Raw genomic sequence first — 19829 nt, 5'->3', positions numbered from 1 at the left:
AGGAGGACGTCAAACGGACGCTGGGAGGGGATAAAACCGAAGTTTGCCGCACTAATACGATTTATTGTTGATTTAAACTTCGTAAAATACATGCCATGCCTTTATATGCCATTTTGGTGCAGTTTCGCAAATGAGTGTGGTATTTTTGTTTAAGTTTAATAAACAGATTAAACACTCGACGTCAAACAGGCGCCAGTGTTTTGGACAGCTCTGATTGGCTAGTTCTAGTTTCCGGCTTCAGCGCACTTCATTTGAAATTTGTCCGGTGAAAGAAAGGCCCAACCGCCATTGTTAAAACACGGTTTTCGTGATGTCGTTAACAGTAAACCCCGGAGAATAACATACAGAGGGGAGCAAACCGAAGCGTTTGTATTTTAAATCCGTTGTAAAACAGGTAAGCTCGGTCGAAATAGTTGATAACACTTTTCTCCATAACGAGAAGCTCCTATTAGCTTTTTTGGGGACGTGGCGTTGAGGCTAGCTTGTTAGCTAGCAATAACAAAGTTAGCTAATGTAGAGATAGCTTACTCTAGACCATTTTTACAGCAGCCATATTACATGAAATATGAAACAACGGGATGAGCATACTCATACTAATGAGATTGATTAGCTCCGCTCCATTTAAGTGTAACGGAGTCTTTCCAGTGAATTAGCATGAACAACACCAGGACTCTTGATGGATTAGCTGTGAAAAAGGTCTTACAAAATATGTAGCAGGCCGTTGTTTGGAAACAGAAGTTATTAGATTTTTAGTTACTTAGTCCTCTGTACAGTGCTAAAGCAACGGGTAAGTAAGTCAACGCATTATCAGTTCAGACACTGGCTTATTTTTGACCTCGCAGACATGGCCCAGCGTGTTGCGGTGTCGGACGGGGGAGGCAGGAAGACCTCCAGGGTCCGGGTGGCAGTCCGTCTCCGGCCCTACATGGACAAGCAGGACGAGAAAGGCGAGGGGCCCTGTGTCAGAGGCCTCGACTCCCAGAACCTGGAGATAATCAACTGGAGGAACGCCACGGAAACAGTCAAATACCAGTCAGTGTCCTCAGCTCACCTGCAGGCTCTACACTGTTTATCAGCGCTGCACGATGTGGACAAAGCCTCGATATTTATGTCTCAGTAGCTATATGATATATGATATGGCTATGGGGTCACACCTATCTGAAATTTTGAAGCAACAGTGAAAATTAAGCATAATAACACCAACTGGATGTAGAAAATGCAGTTACTTCACTAAATATTTTATTGATCAGAACAGACCGATCACTGTCTTAGACCTCATCCTAAATTTGATGTTGTATGCATTGTTGCCTTTCGAGATATTGATATCAGGCATGTTCATATCTAGATAATGCAATATTTAATGTTCCCTACTGTTTATCATAGAATTTAAAATACTGGGAACTCATGGTGGGGTAAAGTAAAATTAGAAGAAACATGTGCTTATGGAACCGTGGGCAAAATGAAAACTGCTTTAACAGTAAAACAATGTTCTAGGCACTTGCAACAAGTAAAAAAAAACAAAACATCAGATTTATGTCTAAATTTTGTTGGCCATTTGAAACAAGAATTCATACCTGCTTTTGTGCTTTCTGTATTGCCCAGCAGTTAATCTTATCATAATGTGGATGTTGTTTCAGTTTTGATGCTTTCCATGGTGAACAAACTACACAGCAAGAAGTTTTCCTCTCATCTGTGAAGCCCATTCTGTCCCACATACTGAACGGACAGAATGCCAGCGTCTTTGCCTATGGACCCACAGGAGCTGGTATAAAATCTCTCTTCTTCACCTGTTATCATGTTTTATCTTTAATTCACCATTTTCCATGCAGTAGGCAAACATGAAATACTTTGTTGGCCACCTTTTCTCAGTTTCATTTTTCAGTAAACCATATTAGTTAGACTAATATGTGAAAACTAGTTCAGTGAATATAAATATATCCCTCTAGATTAGGATGCGTGCAGCCAAGGTACTGCAATTTAACGAGTTAATACAATTTTTGGATTTGTTTAGTTTTCTCAAATACAACTTGTGGCCTATGATCTGTTTTGGCAATATGCTTTTACTTCCCAATTGGGCACATTACTGCAAGCAATTCATTCATTTTGTTTTGCTGACTATCCCTGTTCTCCTCTTTAGGTAAGACCCACACCATGTTGGGCAGTCCAGAGCAGCCGGGGGTGATTCCCCGGGCCGTTCGTGAGGTCTTCAACTTGGTCAAGACTAAGGACGATGGATGGGACTACAGCGTTGGCATGTCTTACTTGGAAATCTATAATGAGAAGGTAAGATTAGAAGGCTGTATACACCAAGATGAGAACTTATGGCACTTTTCCACCAGTACCTACTCGGCTCGCCTCAGTTTTGGTGGTTTTCCATTACTATAGAGTTCCACCTCGCCGTCGGTGGAGTCATCATAGCAAGGCGGCCACACCGCCAAGCACAGAAAAGTGTCCACGTCTTCCTTTGACCACAGTACCGTTTTGCTTGCCATTTTCCAACTTTGTCAACTTCAGCGATGATCAATGCGCACGGTCGCTGTTGCCGTTATCTTTTAAAAATGCCGGGTTTGGATTTCGTAAAGGAGTCGCTCTCATGTGTCGTCACTCCCTGTCCAATTAGTGGCCTGCACAGCGTTTACGTCACATTTCGGCTCGACTCAGCTCGCTTGGAACCCCGGCTGAGTAGGTACTAAAATAGTACCTGATACCAGATACTACCACGTAATGGAAAAGCTTACAAACCGAGAAGAGTCGAGCCAAGTAGGTACTAATGGAAAAGCGCCATTAGTTTGGTGAACCTGGTATTCACATTTGGGCTTGTGCTGTCATGCCTTCTGTTATAGTTACTTAGCTACTCAAAACAAAGTGTCATTTAAAGCATATTCACCATATAACGTGGGGGCTTAAATTGCTCCATTTGTCATTGCAATGTCAAATTCACCACCCCAGTGACCAAAACTGAACAGCTCGTGTCTAGTATCTTCAACTTACTTCAGTTTCATTGCACTGAAATTAGCCACACATAAAACACAAGAGGCTTCAAGTGTGTGTCTTCGATTGGGGTTGTACTGTCTGTGACTCCGTCTCTCTCTCTTACTATCAGGTGCTAGATCTGCTATCGCCGGGCTCTCAGGACCTTCCCATCCGAGAGGACAAGGACAAGAACATTCTTATTCCAGGACTCACAGAAACGCCGCTCTCCTCTTTCTCTGATTTCGACAGACATTTTATCCCTGCTAGCCTCAATCGCACCACTGCCTCCACCAAGCTGAACCAGCGCTCCAGTCGCAGTCATGCCATCCTCCTCATCAAGGTTTGATGCATTACGTCACTAACACTGAGAATGGAGCATTTATGCATTTTGTTGTCCAAGAGCTGTAAGTTGTATTTTTTATGTCAAATGACAATGTAACTAAATATTGTTAAAGAGCTATTCTGACTGTTTTGAACTATGCCAAGCTTGACAGCATCTTAAACAGGTCGTGGCCTTGGTGCAGTAGGCCAGGATTTGGTAGCGGGTGCTTAAAGTAATGCTCTCTGCAACTCTTCCTACTGGCTGCTGTTGGGCTTTTGGGATTGCTTTGGAGAGCTACACACTAGCATCAACTTTTTACTCTCCTACGTGGTTCTCATTCCTGCAGCATATCACTGAAAAACAAGTATGTTAACAGTGTATCATAAACCTAAACGATAGGTGTTACCACAATTTAGTGATCTTTTCCTACACATTCTTTCTAAGATAGCTGGATTTTGAAGACATTAAATACCTTGTACATTAAGTTTTTCACAAATGGAAAAGGAAAAGGCATCACCATTGTGATACACTCTTTGGGTTTTTGATAAATCTTTGTATATTGGTGGGTGTTGGTGACAATGGGTTCCTTGTTCACTGTTTTTTGTAGTTTTTCTGTCTTTTTTGTCTTTTTTTGCTTGGTGTTCCATTTCATACTTTTATGTGGTCCGTCTGCTTCTCCATTTTGTACCTGTATCCATACCCCACCCCTGTCCCACTCCATCTCCTCAACCTGATGGTCTCTCTCTGTCAACCCTCTCTCTCCCCAGGTGGTGCGGACCCAGCTCGCTTTGCCCCACCGCCAGCAGACCGGCAAGCTGTACCTGGTCGATCTGGCCGGGTCTGAGGACAATCGGCGCACAGGCAACCAAGGCATCCGTCTGAAGGAAAGCGGTGCCATCAACCTGTCTCTTTTCACCCTCAGCAAAGTGGTGGATTCTCTTAACACTGGTGTCGGTGTTCGCGTGCCATACAGAGACAGTAAGCTGACACGGCTGCTGCAGGACTCTCTTGGCGGCTCAGCGCACTCGGTCATGATCACCAACATTGCGCCCGAGTACAAGTACTACTTTGATACCTTCAGTGCACTCAACTTCGCTGCAAAGTCCAAGCTCATCGTTAACAAGCCCTTCGTCCGTGAAACGGTGACTGTGCCTGCACTGCAAGGTGAGTTAGAGAAGCATCTGTGTTTCGATGGAGAGTAAAATACTGTCAGCCTTAGTTCAGAGAAGTAAATATACATTAATATTCAAGGTGAGTGGGTAATTCACTTACCTCTCTTCAGCAAGCCAGAAAAAAAAGAGGGAGAGACAGAATAGTTTTTTTTTATTATTATTTTTAATCCAAGGTCAGTAGGGGCCCACGTAAGGCAGATTACTTAAATATAGCTGTGAGTGTGATGGATGTCACTTTTAAACTTGTTCAGAATGTCATTATTTTTTAAGATATAAGTTCCTCATATCTAATATATGTTTGTGTTTTGCTGCTTCATTTAATTAATTTGTCTTTGTTTTGATCACGTCTCTCATGATTAGATACTACTGTTCTGCCGTTGGCTTCAGTTCAAGCACTGCAATGCAGCCTGGACTGATGCTGTGCCGTTTTCATCTGAATTGCTTTACACTCTGGAGAGAGCTCCACAAGTGCTGTTGCTTGAGTGCACTGAATACTAAGCTGTTAATTTCCTTCTGTCTTCCAGTGAAGCGGCCCAGAGAGGACCAGACAGGGGAGTCTGCCGCTGAGCCCCAGAAGAAGAGGCAAAAAGATGTGAAAAAAACAGAGCAGGAAGCTGCCTCACCCCCAGCACACCCACACAGGTTGGAGAACACATACCAAACTATGACAGTTTCATGTGTCTGCTTTTCGTAGATGGCATTTTCACTTGTATCATAGTATTATAAACAGGCCGTGGCCTCAGAGCAGTTGGCCAGGACTTGGTAGCAGATGCTTAAGCTGGGTACACGCTGTGCGATTTTGGGCTGTCCTAGATGAAAGATGATGTTAAAGAAATATACCATTATCTTTGCTTGTGGCTCTACTTTGCACTTTGACAAAGGTGCAAAGATGGCCGTTGTCACAGTCTGGGGACCAGAGAGATCCTGGGACACAATTCTGACAGTGGCAGAAATTCAGGATAAACATCTCATAATGTGACTGCTGTTACAACCTATGCCTGCTAACCAACAAATAGGAATGATGCACTGATCCAACACGACACTGCCTCCCCCTCTTCTTCGAAGTTTTTTCTGAACCCATTAATTTCACTATTGCAAGGGCTCCATTCTTGCTTATTTTTCATTGTTTCCCACTATAGTGGCGCAGATGAATGACACATGCTGATGACATTTTCTTGGATATTGACTTGTGTCATAGCCTATAAGTTTGAGTAGGTGTGATCAACATAAAGTCTACATACATCAGACGTGATGTCATACCCAAGTACATTAAATCCATGTTGCTCAGTGTGGTTTGCTGTAAACTTACACGACTGCTGAAATATCACAGTCTGTTGGGGTCGTTAAAGGCTGAGTGACTAGGATTTGTTGTTGCAGGTTGGACGGGTCATAAGTGATGATTGAGTAGGTTTATATTTGTATGAATCTGTACATTGTTTTTAGGAAAATTCTACTCATTCTGCCTTGAAAGCAGGTCTTTATTTGCAACATGTCCACTTGTGTCTGCTGGAATCTCCTTGGAATAGAGACAAGCAGTCACTCTGACTGTCTGTCTGGGTTCTGCTTCTTCCCCCATTACTGTCACCCCACTTCCCTCTCTTTTGTCTAACTACTGTTGTCTTCTGTTGCTGTGTGTGTGTGTCCTCAGTCCGTCAGAGCTGTCAGTGATGGACAGGCTCCTAGCTCTGGAGAAGCTGATGATGAGCTGCCAGGAGAAAGATAGACTCAATATGCTGAAACATGTGGCCCAGTCTCGCAAAGAGATACAGGTGAACACTCACACTCACACACTGCTGAGCTTGACTGTATCAGAGCCAGTGACTCTAACACAAACAAAGGGAGGTTGTAACAAATCTCGAATGTTTTTTTTTTTTTTTTTCCCTCTATAAATTCGGGTGTAGCAGATGCTGATGTCATCTAATTTTAATCAAAGTATCTTACTTTGGTTGGAGAGCCTTTCAACACTGAACCTTTAATTTATGATGGCATTTTGAAATGGGCAGGACTCGTCATCAGCCATCAACGCTTGTCCATGAATGTTTGATAGCCAACTGGGTTTAACCTGTTTCTGCAGGAACTCAAAGAGAAGCAGAGGGAGTTTGAAAGCAAGGCCATGCTACTCAATCGGCTGGCAAGTGATGGTGTGATGGGAGAATCGTCCAGTGCCAGCAAAGAGCCCATCTTCAAGAATAACAATGCTCCTCTGCAAAGGAAGCAGCCCAACATCAACAAACCCAAAAAACAGCAAGCTGTGGTTCAACCCCTACAGGGTCAGTTAGAAATTACTGATGCATTAATTTAACAGCAATTTTGGGATCTCTCTTATTCCATTTGATTTTGATACTGTTTTTCGCCATTGTCTGTCATACTGTTTATATTGTTGAAATTGCGTCTTACATTTTTGTTTTATAAATGTATCTGACATTCAACAACAAATTAGAAGTTGTTAGAAATCAGAATTACTATATTACTAAAATTACAAGTAACTAATAGTAACAAGTGTGAATGCCAGAGCCATAATACTGAGACAGTAGGCGTTACAAAGAAATAACCCACACAGGAAAGTTATTTTAGTATTTTTTTTTTTGTTGTTGTTTCTCTGTTGTTCACATTTCCCATTAAGATCGTTACAGTCAGTGACTCATTCCACCATGTTGAATCATTGGATATTAATGAGCTGCAATCTGATACAAGAGCTCAGTCTACAGTATAGGAGCCAGAAAGTATATCAAATGTTGATGAGGAGGAATTATTTCCATATATCTCAGCAGCTACGGGAATGGGCTGCAGAACTTCCCTTGCTGCTTGTATTGAGTCATGCATTTGGCTTTGAAACATTGCTGTAGTGTGTGTATTTATTTTCTTAACAACAGAAATATGAAACGGCACGTCTTGTTGCAAATATTTGCTGCTCTTTTGCTTTATGGCTTTCTGCCCAGTTACCTTGTTTCATTCGACTACACATTGTCATGTTCTCTGTAGTGCTGTATGAATTTGAAATTAAGTGTATGTGTGTTTCTCCCACCAGTGTCCCAGCTCCAGCCTCTTCAGCAGATTGCAGTTGTCAAAAAACAATCGGTCTGTGTCAAGAAGAAAGAGAAGAAGCTTTCAGACCAGTTTGAGGTCAGCAGCCGTGCTAGGACTGTGCTTAGCTTGACACTTTGCAGAAGTGTGAGCATCAGATATGAGCTGATGTAGTGGAATGTCTTAGCTGTGCTTGTTAGACTAAACACTGCATGATTTCTAGAATGAATTAGGCCAAAGTTCCTCCCTTTGAAGATCAATGTGTGAGAAAAAAATTTGATACTCTGATTTTCATGATATATAGAATATTATTTGGGGGTCTAAATGTGGTCAAAACATTACCCTTTAGCTGAACTGAGTTTTCATCAAATACTGTTATTTAGCTCAAACAAACTACTTTTTGACAGGGGTGCAGTTCGATCCATTACTGTTGAATAACTTCAATCTGAATCTCCATTCTCTGTCAGGAGCCAGAGGGCAAAGAAAACATCAAGGTGAATGGTTGGGAGTCCCAGCTTGACACATCGGTGCTGGAGCAGTCCAGACAGACCATCCTGCGAATTCTCAACACAGGCTCCCTCAAGGAGCTGAAGGAGCTGCAGCAGATCGGCGACAAGAAGGCCAAACTTATCCTGGGCTGGAGGGAAATCCATGGGCATTTCACAAAGGTTGGTGGAGAAAACACAAAGGCTCACTCCAGCTCTGCTTTGAGGGGTATTTTCAGTCATCCTGTTGAAGGCTCTGCAGGACGGCAGATCTTGGCCCTGCTTTCCAATTTCGTTCTGTTTTTTTGTCTGTTTGTTTACAAATGTTGAAGGTTGAATTTAGCTGCAGTGACTTTGGTCAAGATGTTTCTTTTGGGGTAGGTGTAATGATTTTCCATCATTTCCCAGGTGGAAGATCTGACTAAAATTGAGGGTATGACAGAAAAAAGGTTTTCTTCCTTCATGAAGGTAAGCAGATGTGATGAATGAGTCAAACGTGAGATGATAAAAAAAAAAAGCTTGTTAGTTTCAAATTAAAGAATGACTGCTTAAAAAACATTTTCTGTGAAGAATTATTAAAATTTGAAGAGAGAAACTTGTTTCATTAAGCTGATATGATTTACTCCTCCAATGATGTTCTTGCTGCTCTTATTAATCACTCCTTTGAATTTTTTTTTTCTTTTTTCCTTTCAGGCAAACATTCTGAGTGCCATGGGGAAGTGATTTTTTTTTCCTTCAGTTTTTCTCTTTTACACAAATCACATTTATGAGCAACTTTTTAATGTAAATATCTTGTTTATTATCTTCGAAAGCTTTTATTTGCTACTACGTTTGTGGTGTTTTTGTAGTTACGGCTTTGTCCCACCTGATGGCGTAATATTGCTTTTTTTTAAATAAACATCTCCTGCTCAATGTGTTTTCTGTGTTTATTCTGTTATGATCAATAAATGTGATTGTTAGTTTGAGCATAGGCTACTGTGACCTGTGGTTGGAGATCAATGAATCACCATGATTGGGATACAGTATTATGTCATATCGCAGAGCTGATCTAACAGAGCTAATCATGAAGCCCTGTCAGCACAAGGCGGAGACAGGGCATCCTCAAGGTTGATGCTGTAATGAAGCAGTATTTCTTGCCTCGGCCACATATTCAGTGTCAGCATCTGATACGAGGAGAGAATAGGAAAATGCTGTAATGTACATCCGTTCCCGAGTATCTGCCCCCCACCCCCTTTCCCCTCAGCACGTAGTCTGCTTGATTTCACTTTATTCATTTCACGCCCCCCACCCCACCTCCCTGTGCGCGCGCGTGTACACACACACACACACACACACACACACTTGGAGCCACCCGGCCATTTAGGAGACTCCCCATCCCAGCACAGCGCTTTGACACCAGCCAATCCTGCACGCCACATCTTTAATACACAACAAAGGAATCGGCCGCATCAGGGTCTGGTGGCTCACGCCTGCTACCTGCAAATGCACAGCGGCGGAGGGGAGATGCTCGCTGCTGCTCGCGTCTGATTTTCCTGAGAACAGCATGATGCCGAAGTCAGGGACATTCTCTGTGTATTGAGACGGGCGCTGGATTAAAAAGGTCAGTCTGATGCTTTTCTGTCACGTTTCCCTCTTTCTGCACGCGTCAAAATTCATGTACAGAAAGCCTGATTTGATATATATAGTAGCAATTGCATTTGTTTCCCGTGTAAGAATCCCCTGCTAGCTGCACGGATTTTTCTGCTTATCACTGCAATTTAGCAACGGACATGTATTGAATGCAGATCAGCAGTCAGCTAATTAATCAGCAGCATGCTCCCACTCCTCTACCCGTGATGTTTTTCCCCCCTCTGGCTTTGTCCCCAGGCTCATTTTCGCTTGTCCTTTCCTATTGTTCTGTGCTGAAGAACTGGCCACCATATGCCCTGTTTTCCAAGGCTGGTGTGTGTGTACACATGATGAAATAATAGCATATGTACACACCTGCACTGAGACTTTGGCCAGTGCACGCATCATTTCAAAGGAACCTGCCTGCACCTGCCATGCCTTTGTACTCCTCGTTCCCATATGTCATTGTGACCAAGCTTTTTGTTATTTGATAAATTATTATGAACTCTTGGCTCATCTTTACGGTCTGTGCAACAATGCGGTGGACTATGAGTGTATTGAATGTTTTACTTGTTGTGTTGTGTTTAACTTAAGCCTACTTACTTCTTATACATGGTATGATAAGTAGTAAAAAAATCAGGGTTTAGGTTGAGCATTATCACCTGAAGTCATGGTGGATAACAAGGAGCGCTCTGATGCCTGTGAGCCTAGTTAGTTAGAGCTGAATTAAACTCTGGAGAGCTTGAAGCCGTGCATAAACAGTAGATGGGGGGGAGCAGGCTTTGTTTACGTTGCTGGTTAAACCATTGTCTGGTTCCCTAGGTGTACGAGCACACACAGGACTGAACCACAGGCGGAGGCTTCATTTTGCTTGTCAGTATGGCCGTGAGCACCATGTCAACCCCTGCCATTTGGCCAGGGGAGGAGCAACCATCACTGCTGGACCAGGATGCCTGTCTGTCAGACCAGGCCCTTGTCTCTGTAGCGTGCCCAGCCGTGAGAGGCGACCAGTTCATCCGCGGCACCAGCCAGGCCGGCTCGAGGCCCCCCCGCAGCAAATCCAAAGGAGAGCTCGTCATCGTGATCAATGAGAAACTGGAGAACAGTAGGTGGCCGAGTTATACCTCATTTACGTCAGTGAGAAATTCAGGACAGGCCGTGCTTGGTCATTTAGCTCAGGGCAAGTCAAATTCCATTGAACTTTCGATTTTAGCGCACCAAACAGTGCACACACACAGAGAGAGAGACCTCCAGAGACAAAACACACACGCATTCAATTAATCTTTCAGCATTTACTCATCCTCTTCGTTTGCCTTCCGTCCTCATGTATAGGTAATGAGGCTCATGCAGTATCGGCAGAGAGCAGCTCTCCAGTCATCTCCTCTCCTCCCAGAAGACAACACTCCATCTCCTACTCCCATCACCACGGCAAGACCCGCAAGGGGAGCAGGGCAGGCTCCATCGGCTACACCGCCTTCTCCCCCAGGCCGTCGCTTTCCCGCCACTCCAGCATCGCCACCAACCCACCTTTGGACCGGACCAAGGCCAAAGACTACCTCGTCCTGGCCGTGCTGGCCTGCTTCTGCCCCGTCTGGCCCATTAACATCGTGGGATTCGTCTACTCCATCATGGTAGGCATGAGCACATTCCCTCTGTAAGACAGGTGTTTCTGTTTTCCCACTGACTGACATTTTGCCATCTGTTGCTCTGAAGTCAGTCTTTGCAGGTTTCTTAGGGAATGCTTATTTCTGCACAGACCCGAGCTAACAGATGGTTTGGTCTTCTCCTAGTCCAAGAACAGTCTTGAGCAGGGAAACCTGGACGGCGCCGTGCGACTGGGACGCGTGGCCAAGCTGCTCTCAGTGGTGTCACTAGTAGGAGGGACGGTCATTATCATCGCCTGCATTGTCAACCTGGCCAGTGAGTGTCCCACCTCTGACCTTTAACCCTCACTTCACATCTTTCCCCCACATGTAGATTTGCTTAGTTGATTGGTTTCCCTTTACTCCTACTTTTCGCTTGTGAATATTGACTCGACAACAAAGGATTTGTAGCAATAGCTCTGCTTTTGCTGATCTAGTCTCCTCCTAGGACTCTACCCTCTGTCCACCCAAACTATGTGGTCTTCCCTCCCCACCCCACTATGGGAACTGACTGCAGCCCCACTACTGAGACTGTCTATTCCACGACATTAGATTCATTTAGCACTGTTTGCACAAATTATGAAACTGACTGTAACCACACCACTGCTGTTGTCTAGTCTATCCTATTTACTATTACCGACTTAATTTGCGCAATCTTGCACTCGTTATAATGCCTGCACATGTCTTTATACACTGCAGCACTTTAGCCTTAGGAGCTAGTATGTCGATTGTCCACAAAGTCAGAGCTTACTCCGTACATTTTCATGCGAGACAAAACTATGGTTCCATGGTATGTTTTCTCCATTGCAACACTGGACTTTAACCCTCAGCTGTAACCGACTGCATGCCGTGCTGCCTGAACGCGCAGTGATAGGCTGCTTTGTGTGTATATGTAGTGATATTTACAGTCTACCATCTATTGTACGCCTTGCACTGTTTGCTTGCACTAGATGTGAGGTCCTGTTGTCCCTGTACCTTATGTATATGTATGTATGTCAGTATGTGCGTTGTTGGTATGTTCCTGCATTAATGTTATCAAGACAAATATCTGTACATATATTGTACTTGGCGAATAAAGGGATTCTGATAAAAGATCAGTGATGATGTCAGTGACCCTGTGTAAAGAAAGGAACTAGTATTTGTCTGTTATAGCCACACCTAGGGGTCAGCCACTTATATTCTTTCTTTTTTTTCATCCCTTCCTCTTTCCTTCCTTTTTACCACAGTTCAAGCGGATACTTATCTGTACTTTGTCTGTTTTCGAACATTCAAACTTGTAGCCTGTTGGGTCTCATTAAGCAAAGAGATGTCCTCATTAACTTACTCAAAGACTGGAAGAAAAATTGTACGCACAGCTACAGTTAAAGGGCTCAGGGGCTCAACAACGTTTCATTTTCTCATTACATAACCGTCCTCTGTGGTCTGTGTAAGTGTATACTTCCATATTAAGTTACGGAATATAAAGCTGCTGAACTAATATGCTTCCTTTTCTTTTTTTAGTAAATGTGAAAACCTGAGTTTCATCCCAGGATGAAACTGGATAAGGCAACTGACCGCCTGGCCCGCACCTGCACCACCGTCTCTTTACCGCCTAGTCATTACCTGGATGTGTGACAGTTATACACCTGATATACAGTGCTTACTTATCTTTCTGTAATCTATATAAATCCTTTTGCTAATGGAAGAAAATAAAATATGCAAGATGCTGCTGCTCTCAGTCAGGGGTTTTGTTCGTCCGATGATAGATGGAAAGGGGAGTAGACAGTCGGACTAACCGGTCCCTTCGTATTCTGCTCAACACATTCCTGACTCAAGACTATCCTTGAGAAAAGAAGCATCTCCTCGAGAACAATGTCACAGCCGCAGAACTGACTCAGACAAGGTGGACTTGAAAACAGGAGGAGACCAACGGTTACAGAAATGTGCGATCTTATGTGAGAAATGGGAAGGATTGCCTCACAGCTTCAGTGCCACATGCAAGTCCCAACAAAATGTCTGCCAGGTCCATCCTTCATTGCACTGACGACAGGATGCATCAGAAATTCAGCTCGCTGTTAAATCCCCTTGGATACATGGAGAAGCTTTGGGGATTTGGGTTGCACCGGAGTCACAGAGAAGAAATGCATCCATTTCCTCCATAGAGAAGAAATACTTTGATTCTCTTCAGAGAGCAAAAAAAAAAAAAAAAATGTTTTCATTCACATTATATTCTTGTTTCAGACTGTGGGTGTCCTGCCTGTGAATTTAATGACTCCTGCCATACATTTTGTGTTTGAGAGTGAGTGCATAGGTGGCAAAGAGGATAAAAAAAGAGGCTTACCAAGCACCAGCTATGGGTGTTAAAATGGAAGGGATTAGGAAAAGTCTTGCAAAGCAGGCAAAGTCATCACAGCAAGGAAAATATGTGCCAAAAAAAGAAAAAAAACAACTCACAGGAAAAGTTTCTTATTCGTAAAGTCATGTGCTTTGCTCTCAACTCTGACAACAAAGTTACAAAATTGCAGACTGGACATCTCTTTTACACCACTGACCACTGTAATGAGATACTGTACGCCTGAATGGGGTAAATGTGGACAACAACCACAATAGCTTGATTAAAACATGTTGAGTGGCTGTTCATAGCAAATGCTACTTCTTCTATAGCCTACCTTTTGATAATGTTTGTAACCGATTGTTTTGGAGAAAAAAAAATAAAATAATACTAGAAATTTTGAACCAGTAATTTCATAATGTGATGCTCTTAGAGTGCCAGGCCACAGCTGAGATTGTATGGGCATCGATATTTGGTTACCAAATTAAATAGTCTCTGCACTGTGGTCGCAGTCAAAGTCAGTGCCAGGGCATCGCCGTAGCCTCAGGTTGGCACACAAGCACAAGGACATGCATCCCCGGGTAGCTTGTGTTTGTCAGACCAGACAGACAGTGGGATGCTTTGTCCTACTCTGAACTAATTACAACTCTGAGTAACTGTAGCTTAGTCTTAACATGGTTTTGTCGGGAATCAGACAAAAAAAGAAAATCACATCGCATAAAAGAGAGGCTACTGAAATGAAATGGCTCTTGGCAGTTCCCATTTTGTGATCATATACAGCAGGACGATGTCTGCTGATAAATTCTTTGTGAAAACAGTGCTCGGCTCAGGCGTGGTTGGAGTGTGTGCGATTTCAAAGGTGTGAATAGGTAGAGTGTGATAGCAGTGCTGTGGGTAACGCTGGTTTTATAATGTGGTATCTTATTATATTCCCTGTGTATCCTGATTTCTAATCTCCATCTACTTGCAATTGTCACTGTGATCTGAAACAATAGGGGTTTCTTTGATGATAGAAAATCTAAATGTAAATCTCTTTCTTTTTTTTTTTTTTCTTTTTTTTTTTTTTTTTTTTTGGTCCTGGATTTTGAAACACTTCAAAGTCATCCATTTGCAATATCTACTTGCGGTCAATTTTCTGTATGGGTTAATATGACATTTTCCCTCTGTTTAGACATTTAAATTTTATTGTAATCAGCAGTTGGTGTATTCTGCAGATATAAAGCTAAATATTGTGGATTCTCTAGTTGATATGAGTTAGCATTAAGTAGTTATTCTAATGTAGCAAGAGAAACTGTCGATTAACCTACTTGACAGTCATTGTATTACCAATGGGCTACTATGATCTTTGTGGTTATTGGCATGTTGTGGATTTTTATTGATGTACGATGATGATAGAGGTCAAATTGAAATCACAAGGGTAACCTAGCACTAACAATATATGCTTCCCAAGCACATTCATAATAAAGACACGTTGCATGAAATTTGTCTGTTTCGATATCGTGATTTGGAGAGGAGAGGAGCAGGGCCGGTGACAGAGTCAAAGCTTAACCCCTGAGGAGAGATTGTGGGTTGTAGTTTACACGGTGAAAGCAAAAATAAACAACATTCTTGTATTTCTTTATTTCTGTATGAGTGTGCAAGCTCCAGGGAGGAAAAGTGCACGCTGCTGTCGTTCAGTGAAGTGAAGACGGAGCAATAAGAGCAAAAACGCTGAAGGGAGAGAGAAGCCCTGAATCCAGAAAGCGTGCTGTGATAGGCTGTAAGGAGTGTTAAATCCACAGATAACTGTACAGACTTCAAAGCAAAAGATGCTTCCTTTTTTCCTCTCTCACACTTAAATCTTTTTTCTTTTTTTCTTTTTTTTTTTAACCACCAACCCAGATACCAACATTAGTCACTCTCACAAGAGCAGGAATTTGAATGTAAAGTATGTCATGTACAGTACGATGGCCGCATATCCTCTTCCCTGCTTCCCACGGTGAGCGATGTGCCTGCTCACCTTTGTAAAACGATGATATTAGGCATAGAAAAATAGGCATTATGTGTGAATCGGTGTGAAAGTGGTCACATTCAGCATGAAACTGGCTTTGTTTATTTCATGATTTCCTTAAAGTCTTGTTTACTTGAGGCTTCCACGGAGATCAGCCACATTAGCAGGCAGGAGCGCATTAATACTCCCATCTAAGAGCAGCATCCTCTTTAATCATATTAATGTTTTGACATGTTAATAGATATATTTTGACATATCAAAAGTGGTTCTTGTCTTTTTGTTTTTGGTTTGTTTTTGTTGTTGTTTTTTTCTTTTCCACTCGCAGGTTTACAGTATGAGATACATTACAGTAAGCTCAGGATGAGACTCACATCCAGATGCAGTGTAAGTGGGTCACAGATTATCCGGCTGGGTCACGTAAACAGTGAGGCTGTGAGTCAGCTTGGCAGTGCTGCGATGCATCATGATCACCCTGTCAGCCTGCAGAGGGAACACAACATAATGAGCCACTGACCTGTGGTCATATTTTGTCATTCAGCTGGCACTTGGCTTAGCTTGCAGAAGTAATCCACAGAACATGAAAGTGTGTGCAGCAAGCATGACGGTTTTGAATAGGTTGTCATGTGTATGATTGTTACAGTCAGGGCTGCTGTGGGTCTTGCTCGTGCCAAATGCAAAATGATCTCCAAAGTCCCCCCGGCAGATTACTTAAAGGTTAAAGGACCAGGTGCCCCCCCCTCTGGACGGCCCTGGTTGCAGTGGTTGAGAGGTGCAAATCTTGGTTTTTGCCTGTGAAAACTGATCAGTGGTTGTTCTTGAGGCATAAAATGTGAGAAAGAAGAATTCCTTTGCCGTGGGATGCCATGTTTTTGTGAGGTCATCCAAGTTTGAGTTTAGTCTGTTAGCGAGCCACTCCAACTAGGCGCCTCGCTGTAGCCTGCTGACTCCATTTGGCATTCAGTATCTAGCTCGCTGGTGAACACAGTTACTAATCGACTGCTTCAAGAACCTTCCCTTTAGCATCACAGCGACAATCAACACACGCAAGTTTTTCTTCCACTCTTGGAGACGGATGGTTTTGCAGTTATTTTTAGGAGTACGTGTTGACTGGAGAGCTGTTTGTCCACTGTGAGAGCTGCTGTGGCTCTGGAGCTGTTCAAAACGATTGAAAATAACTCTGATGGACTGACGTTGTGTTGGCCATATAGCAGCCATCCTTCCAATGAAACAAAAACCTAGTAGTTATTACGACTTCATGCACAGTAAACACATCAGGGTTTATTTTTAACCCTGTGAGGTAGTGCATAACTCAATTCCATGTATGTCCACACCCATGATTATTTTAAAACTTCTGAACAGCTGCCAGCACTTCAGTCAACACGTACTCACTCACAATAACTGCCACCAAAAAAAAAAAAAAAAAAAAAGCTAGTAAGCACTGGAAAATTTGGGTTTGAAGATGTATTTATTAGGATGACAATGAGTGATAATACAGAAAATATATGTAATTCATGCATTCATGCCTCTTTTAAATTGTGTGTGGTTGATTGGTTCAGTTCAGGCTTTATTATTTTTTGTCCCCATGTAAGGCCAGTTCATTGCAATAACTAACTGAGCATGACGGACGCAGAACATTCGTAGATATGCATATACATTCATAAAGAGCAACGATTTGCACAGGAACATCAACAAACACACAGTTACTGCTCGCCATATGCACAGCACCCCCGCCTCCAGCCACACAGCTGAAATGTGACATGAGCTTTAAGCTTTAAGCATTTGGACTACAATTATTTTAACGCACTATTACTAAAACTGGTGAACACTGAGCATGCTGAGTGTTAGGATCAGTGTTAGTCTGATCTGAGGTGGGGGTGCTGGAGGGTGGAGGAGGGATTAGGGGCACTGATTACCCAAAACATCACAAGTTAGGCCCTAAAGTGACTGGCCTAATTTCCCTTTTGTGAGTATCTTAATACTTTTATTTCACAGCGCCCTGGCTTTGAAACAGGGTTTTGCCGAACTTCACAAAACCGCAAACAAATAGATCAACGAAAACCCTCTCAAATATATGATGTAGGGTTATCTGAGACAAACTGACCACAAATCTGGCCTTGGTTTTCCTCTGCAGACTAAAACAAAATAATAGATACATTTGGACGGGGATCTGCAAGCACTCACAGGGTAATGCCAGAAACCCACAACCTCTGCAATCAAATCAGGTCCTGTAACTGATGAGTGAATGAATGTGCGGAGGTGTATTAGAATCATGGACAGGTGGGCCTTGGGATTGAGAGTCCCCGCTCTGTGCATGGGGCCCATAATGGCTTAGTTACGTCCCTGACCATGAGCACAAGCCAGTTAAAATATATACAAGCGTCAACCCATCTCCCCACACTTTACAGCCCCTCTGTCTTCCCATCACAACCCTCGCTAGGTGGTGGTAAAGTGCTCAGTATGGGTCATATAATAAACAACATACATGCCCAGCATTTATGCACTCAAACAAATTACTATGATATTTCTGTTAGGGCTCATGCTGTAACTGCAGCGCCTGAGAGAGAGAGAGTTTTTATCACTTTATCGGAGCTTATTCTAAGTTTTATCTCTGGGCTATTGCCGTAATGTCTTGTTGTGAGATGACCATGCAAACAGAAGCTGAATTGGAGCGATTACTTGCACCTTTGATGGAGGAACTGATAAAAAAAAAAAAGGTAATGATACCAGAAAATAGACAGTAGAGACATGAGTTTCAACAATTCTGAATTTTATGGGTATTCTCCAATATTGCAGTCTTTCAAATTCTTTCTAAATAGGAAACCGTGTCTATTTCTCTCAGTATGGTAGCCCTCAGAGGACTCATGTTCATTAGAGGAACATTGTCTGTCGGGTGATGAAGTTGCAGAATACTATGCAGTATTTTGCTACGCAATCCACTCAGTTTATGCTTTTTTTAAATTCATGAAAAACAATTTGACAGTCGGAGATGGCTAGGGCTGAAATGCACCATTCTATGAAGTTTGATGTGGCTTTCCCCTTGTAGTTAACATCACTTGCATCCATTATGCCTTTAATTTGTCAACTTTCAAGGTTGTGTGCGTCTCTGCAGACAGAATGGGTTCAGGGTTTTAAAATGCCCACAGTTTCACAGGAATCCTCTGAGTCAGTGGTTTCAAAGCTTAATCCTCCCTAACCAAAATTAACTGTAGTAGTCCTGTAAAAGCATAAACTGTGTGTGTGTGTGGTAGCTGAGTGGGTTTATAGTGACCTTATCACATTTTATGGTAGGTGGTACTTTTTAATCTCCTACAGTATCACTTTATATCCTTATATGGCCCCATAAGGGTGCTATTCTAAAGGTCACAAAATCTGCCAGAGGGACATCTGTGGGACACATGCTGGAATCAGAGGAAAGGCTTAATCTGATTAATTGAATCAGTCAGTTTGTCACAGCTTGTTTGCTATTAGGAGCACTGCTGGTGTGAGCGGACAGCCCTGCCTACATCCCAGCATGAAGGTAAAGTTTCCCTGTGGATGAGCTATTGATAGGATCTGCAGAGGAGAGGCAGCGTACATCTGTTGATCCTGTACTGGAAGGTCTCAGGAAACATGAGCAAATGCACACTAAGCACTAACCGCGCAGCTGCAACTGGTTCTTAAAAGATTTTTTTTTGCAGCCCCAGCGATTTAAAAGCTCATATTCGTGCACACAAGTGAGCAGAGGTCAGAGTAAAAAGTAGCGGGAGCTAATAGGGCCTCTGTCCGGTCTCACCATGACCTTCTTTCTGGTTCATTCACCGCAGCCGCCGCACTGAAGTGTCCTTGAGCCAGAAACCGAAGCCCAGCTACCTCCATGAGTGCTGTTATATAGCTGGCCCCACCTTCTGACCTCCATGTGAAAGGGGACAAATGAAAAGTTCGATCAGTCTTTTGGGGAATCAATATAGTATGACAGGTCAGAGAGGAAATATCTGCAGGCATTATGGTATCTTTTATTTTTTGCCATTTGTTCCATAATTATCTGGCAAGTATTGATTGGAGAGCTGTTTGTCCACTCATGCTGTCCACTCATGAAATGCTAAGTAAATGGTGATAATGTTGACTTCATGAGCACTGGAAAAGTGTTGATTTTTACACCCTCTGATATTCTGTAAATGAACCCGGTGTTTTTGCTGTGCGGTGTTGATTTTTCTTTGCTCTCTGGACACATTTGCTCATGCTTTGCTTTCATTACTGGCAGTGCACAGGCTGCAGGAGCGAATACTGAAGACTAGGTGGTAGTATTGTCTTTATTAGGTTGC

General features: G+C 42.8%; 2 protein-coding genes across 2 annotated transcripts; both read left to right on the top strand.

The window, feature by feature from the left end:
• The first annotated feature begins 115 nt into the window (after positions 1-115).
• Positions 116-8892, top strand: kif22 (kinesin family member 22). Its single transcript, XM_030077846.1, has 13 exons — positions 116-394; positions 843-1032; positions 1638-1765; positions 2138-2283; positions 3104-3313; positions 4063-4459; positions 4992-5109; positions 6116-6236; positions 6542-6737; positions 7496-7590; positions 7959-8159; positions 8385-8444; positions 8670-8892. Exons 2-13 carry the CDS (start codon positions 845-847, stop codon positions 8697-8699), a joined length of 1890 nt encoding a protein of 629 aa, XP_029933706.1. The 5' UTR covers positions 116-394; positions 843-844; the 3' UTR covers positions 8700-8892.
• A 450-nt stretch (positions 8893-9342) lies between these two features.
• prrt2 (proline-rich transmembrane protein 2) lies at positions 9343-14253 on the top strand. The gene is made up of 5 exons (XM_030077874.1): positions 9343-9576; positions 10407-10689; positions 10917-11215; positions 11375-11504; positions 12728-14253. The coding sequence occupies exons 2-5, from the start codon at positions 10464-10466 to the stop codon at positions 12742-12744; spliced, it is 672 nt and encodes a 223-aa protein (XP_029933734.1). The 5' UTR covers positions 9343-9576; positions 10407-10463; the 3' UTR covers positions 12745-14253.
• Positions 14254-19829: the final 5576 nt, after the last annotated feature.

This window comes from Myripristis murdjan, chromosome 19 (assembly GCF_902150065.1).
Source record: "Myripristis murdjan chromosome 19, fMyrMur1.1, whole genome shotgun sequence".
Classification (NCBI taxonomy): domain Eukaryota; kingdom Metazoa; phylum Chordata; class Actinopteri; order Holocentriformes; family Holocentridae; genus Myripristis; species Myripristis murdjan.
The sequence above is the reverse complement of the archived record's forward strand: the minus strand, read 5'-3'. Positions and strand labels throughout refer to the sequence as shown.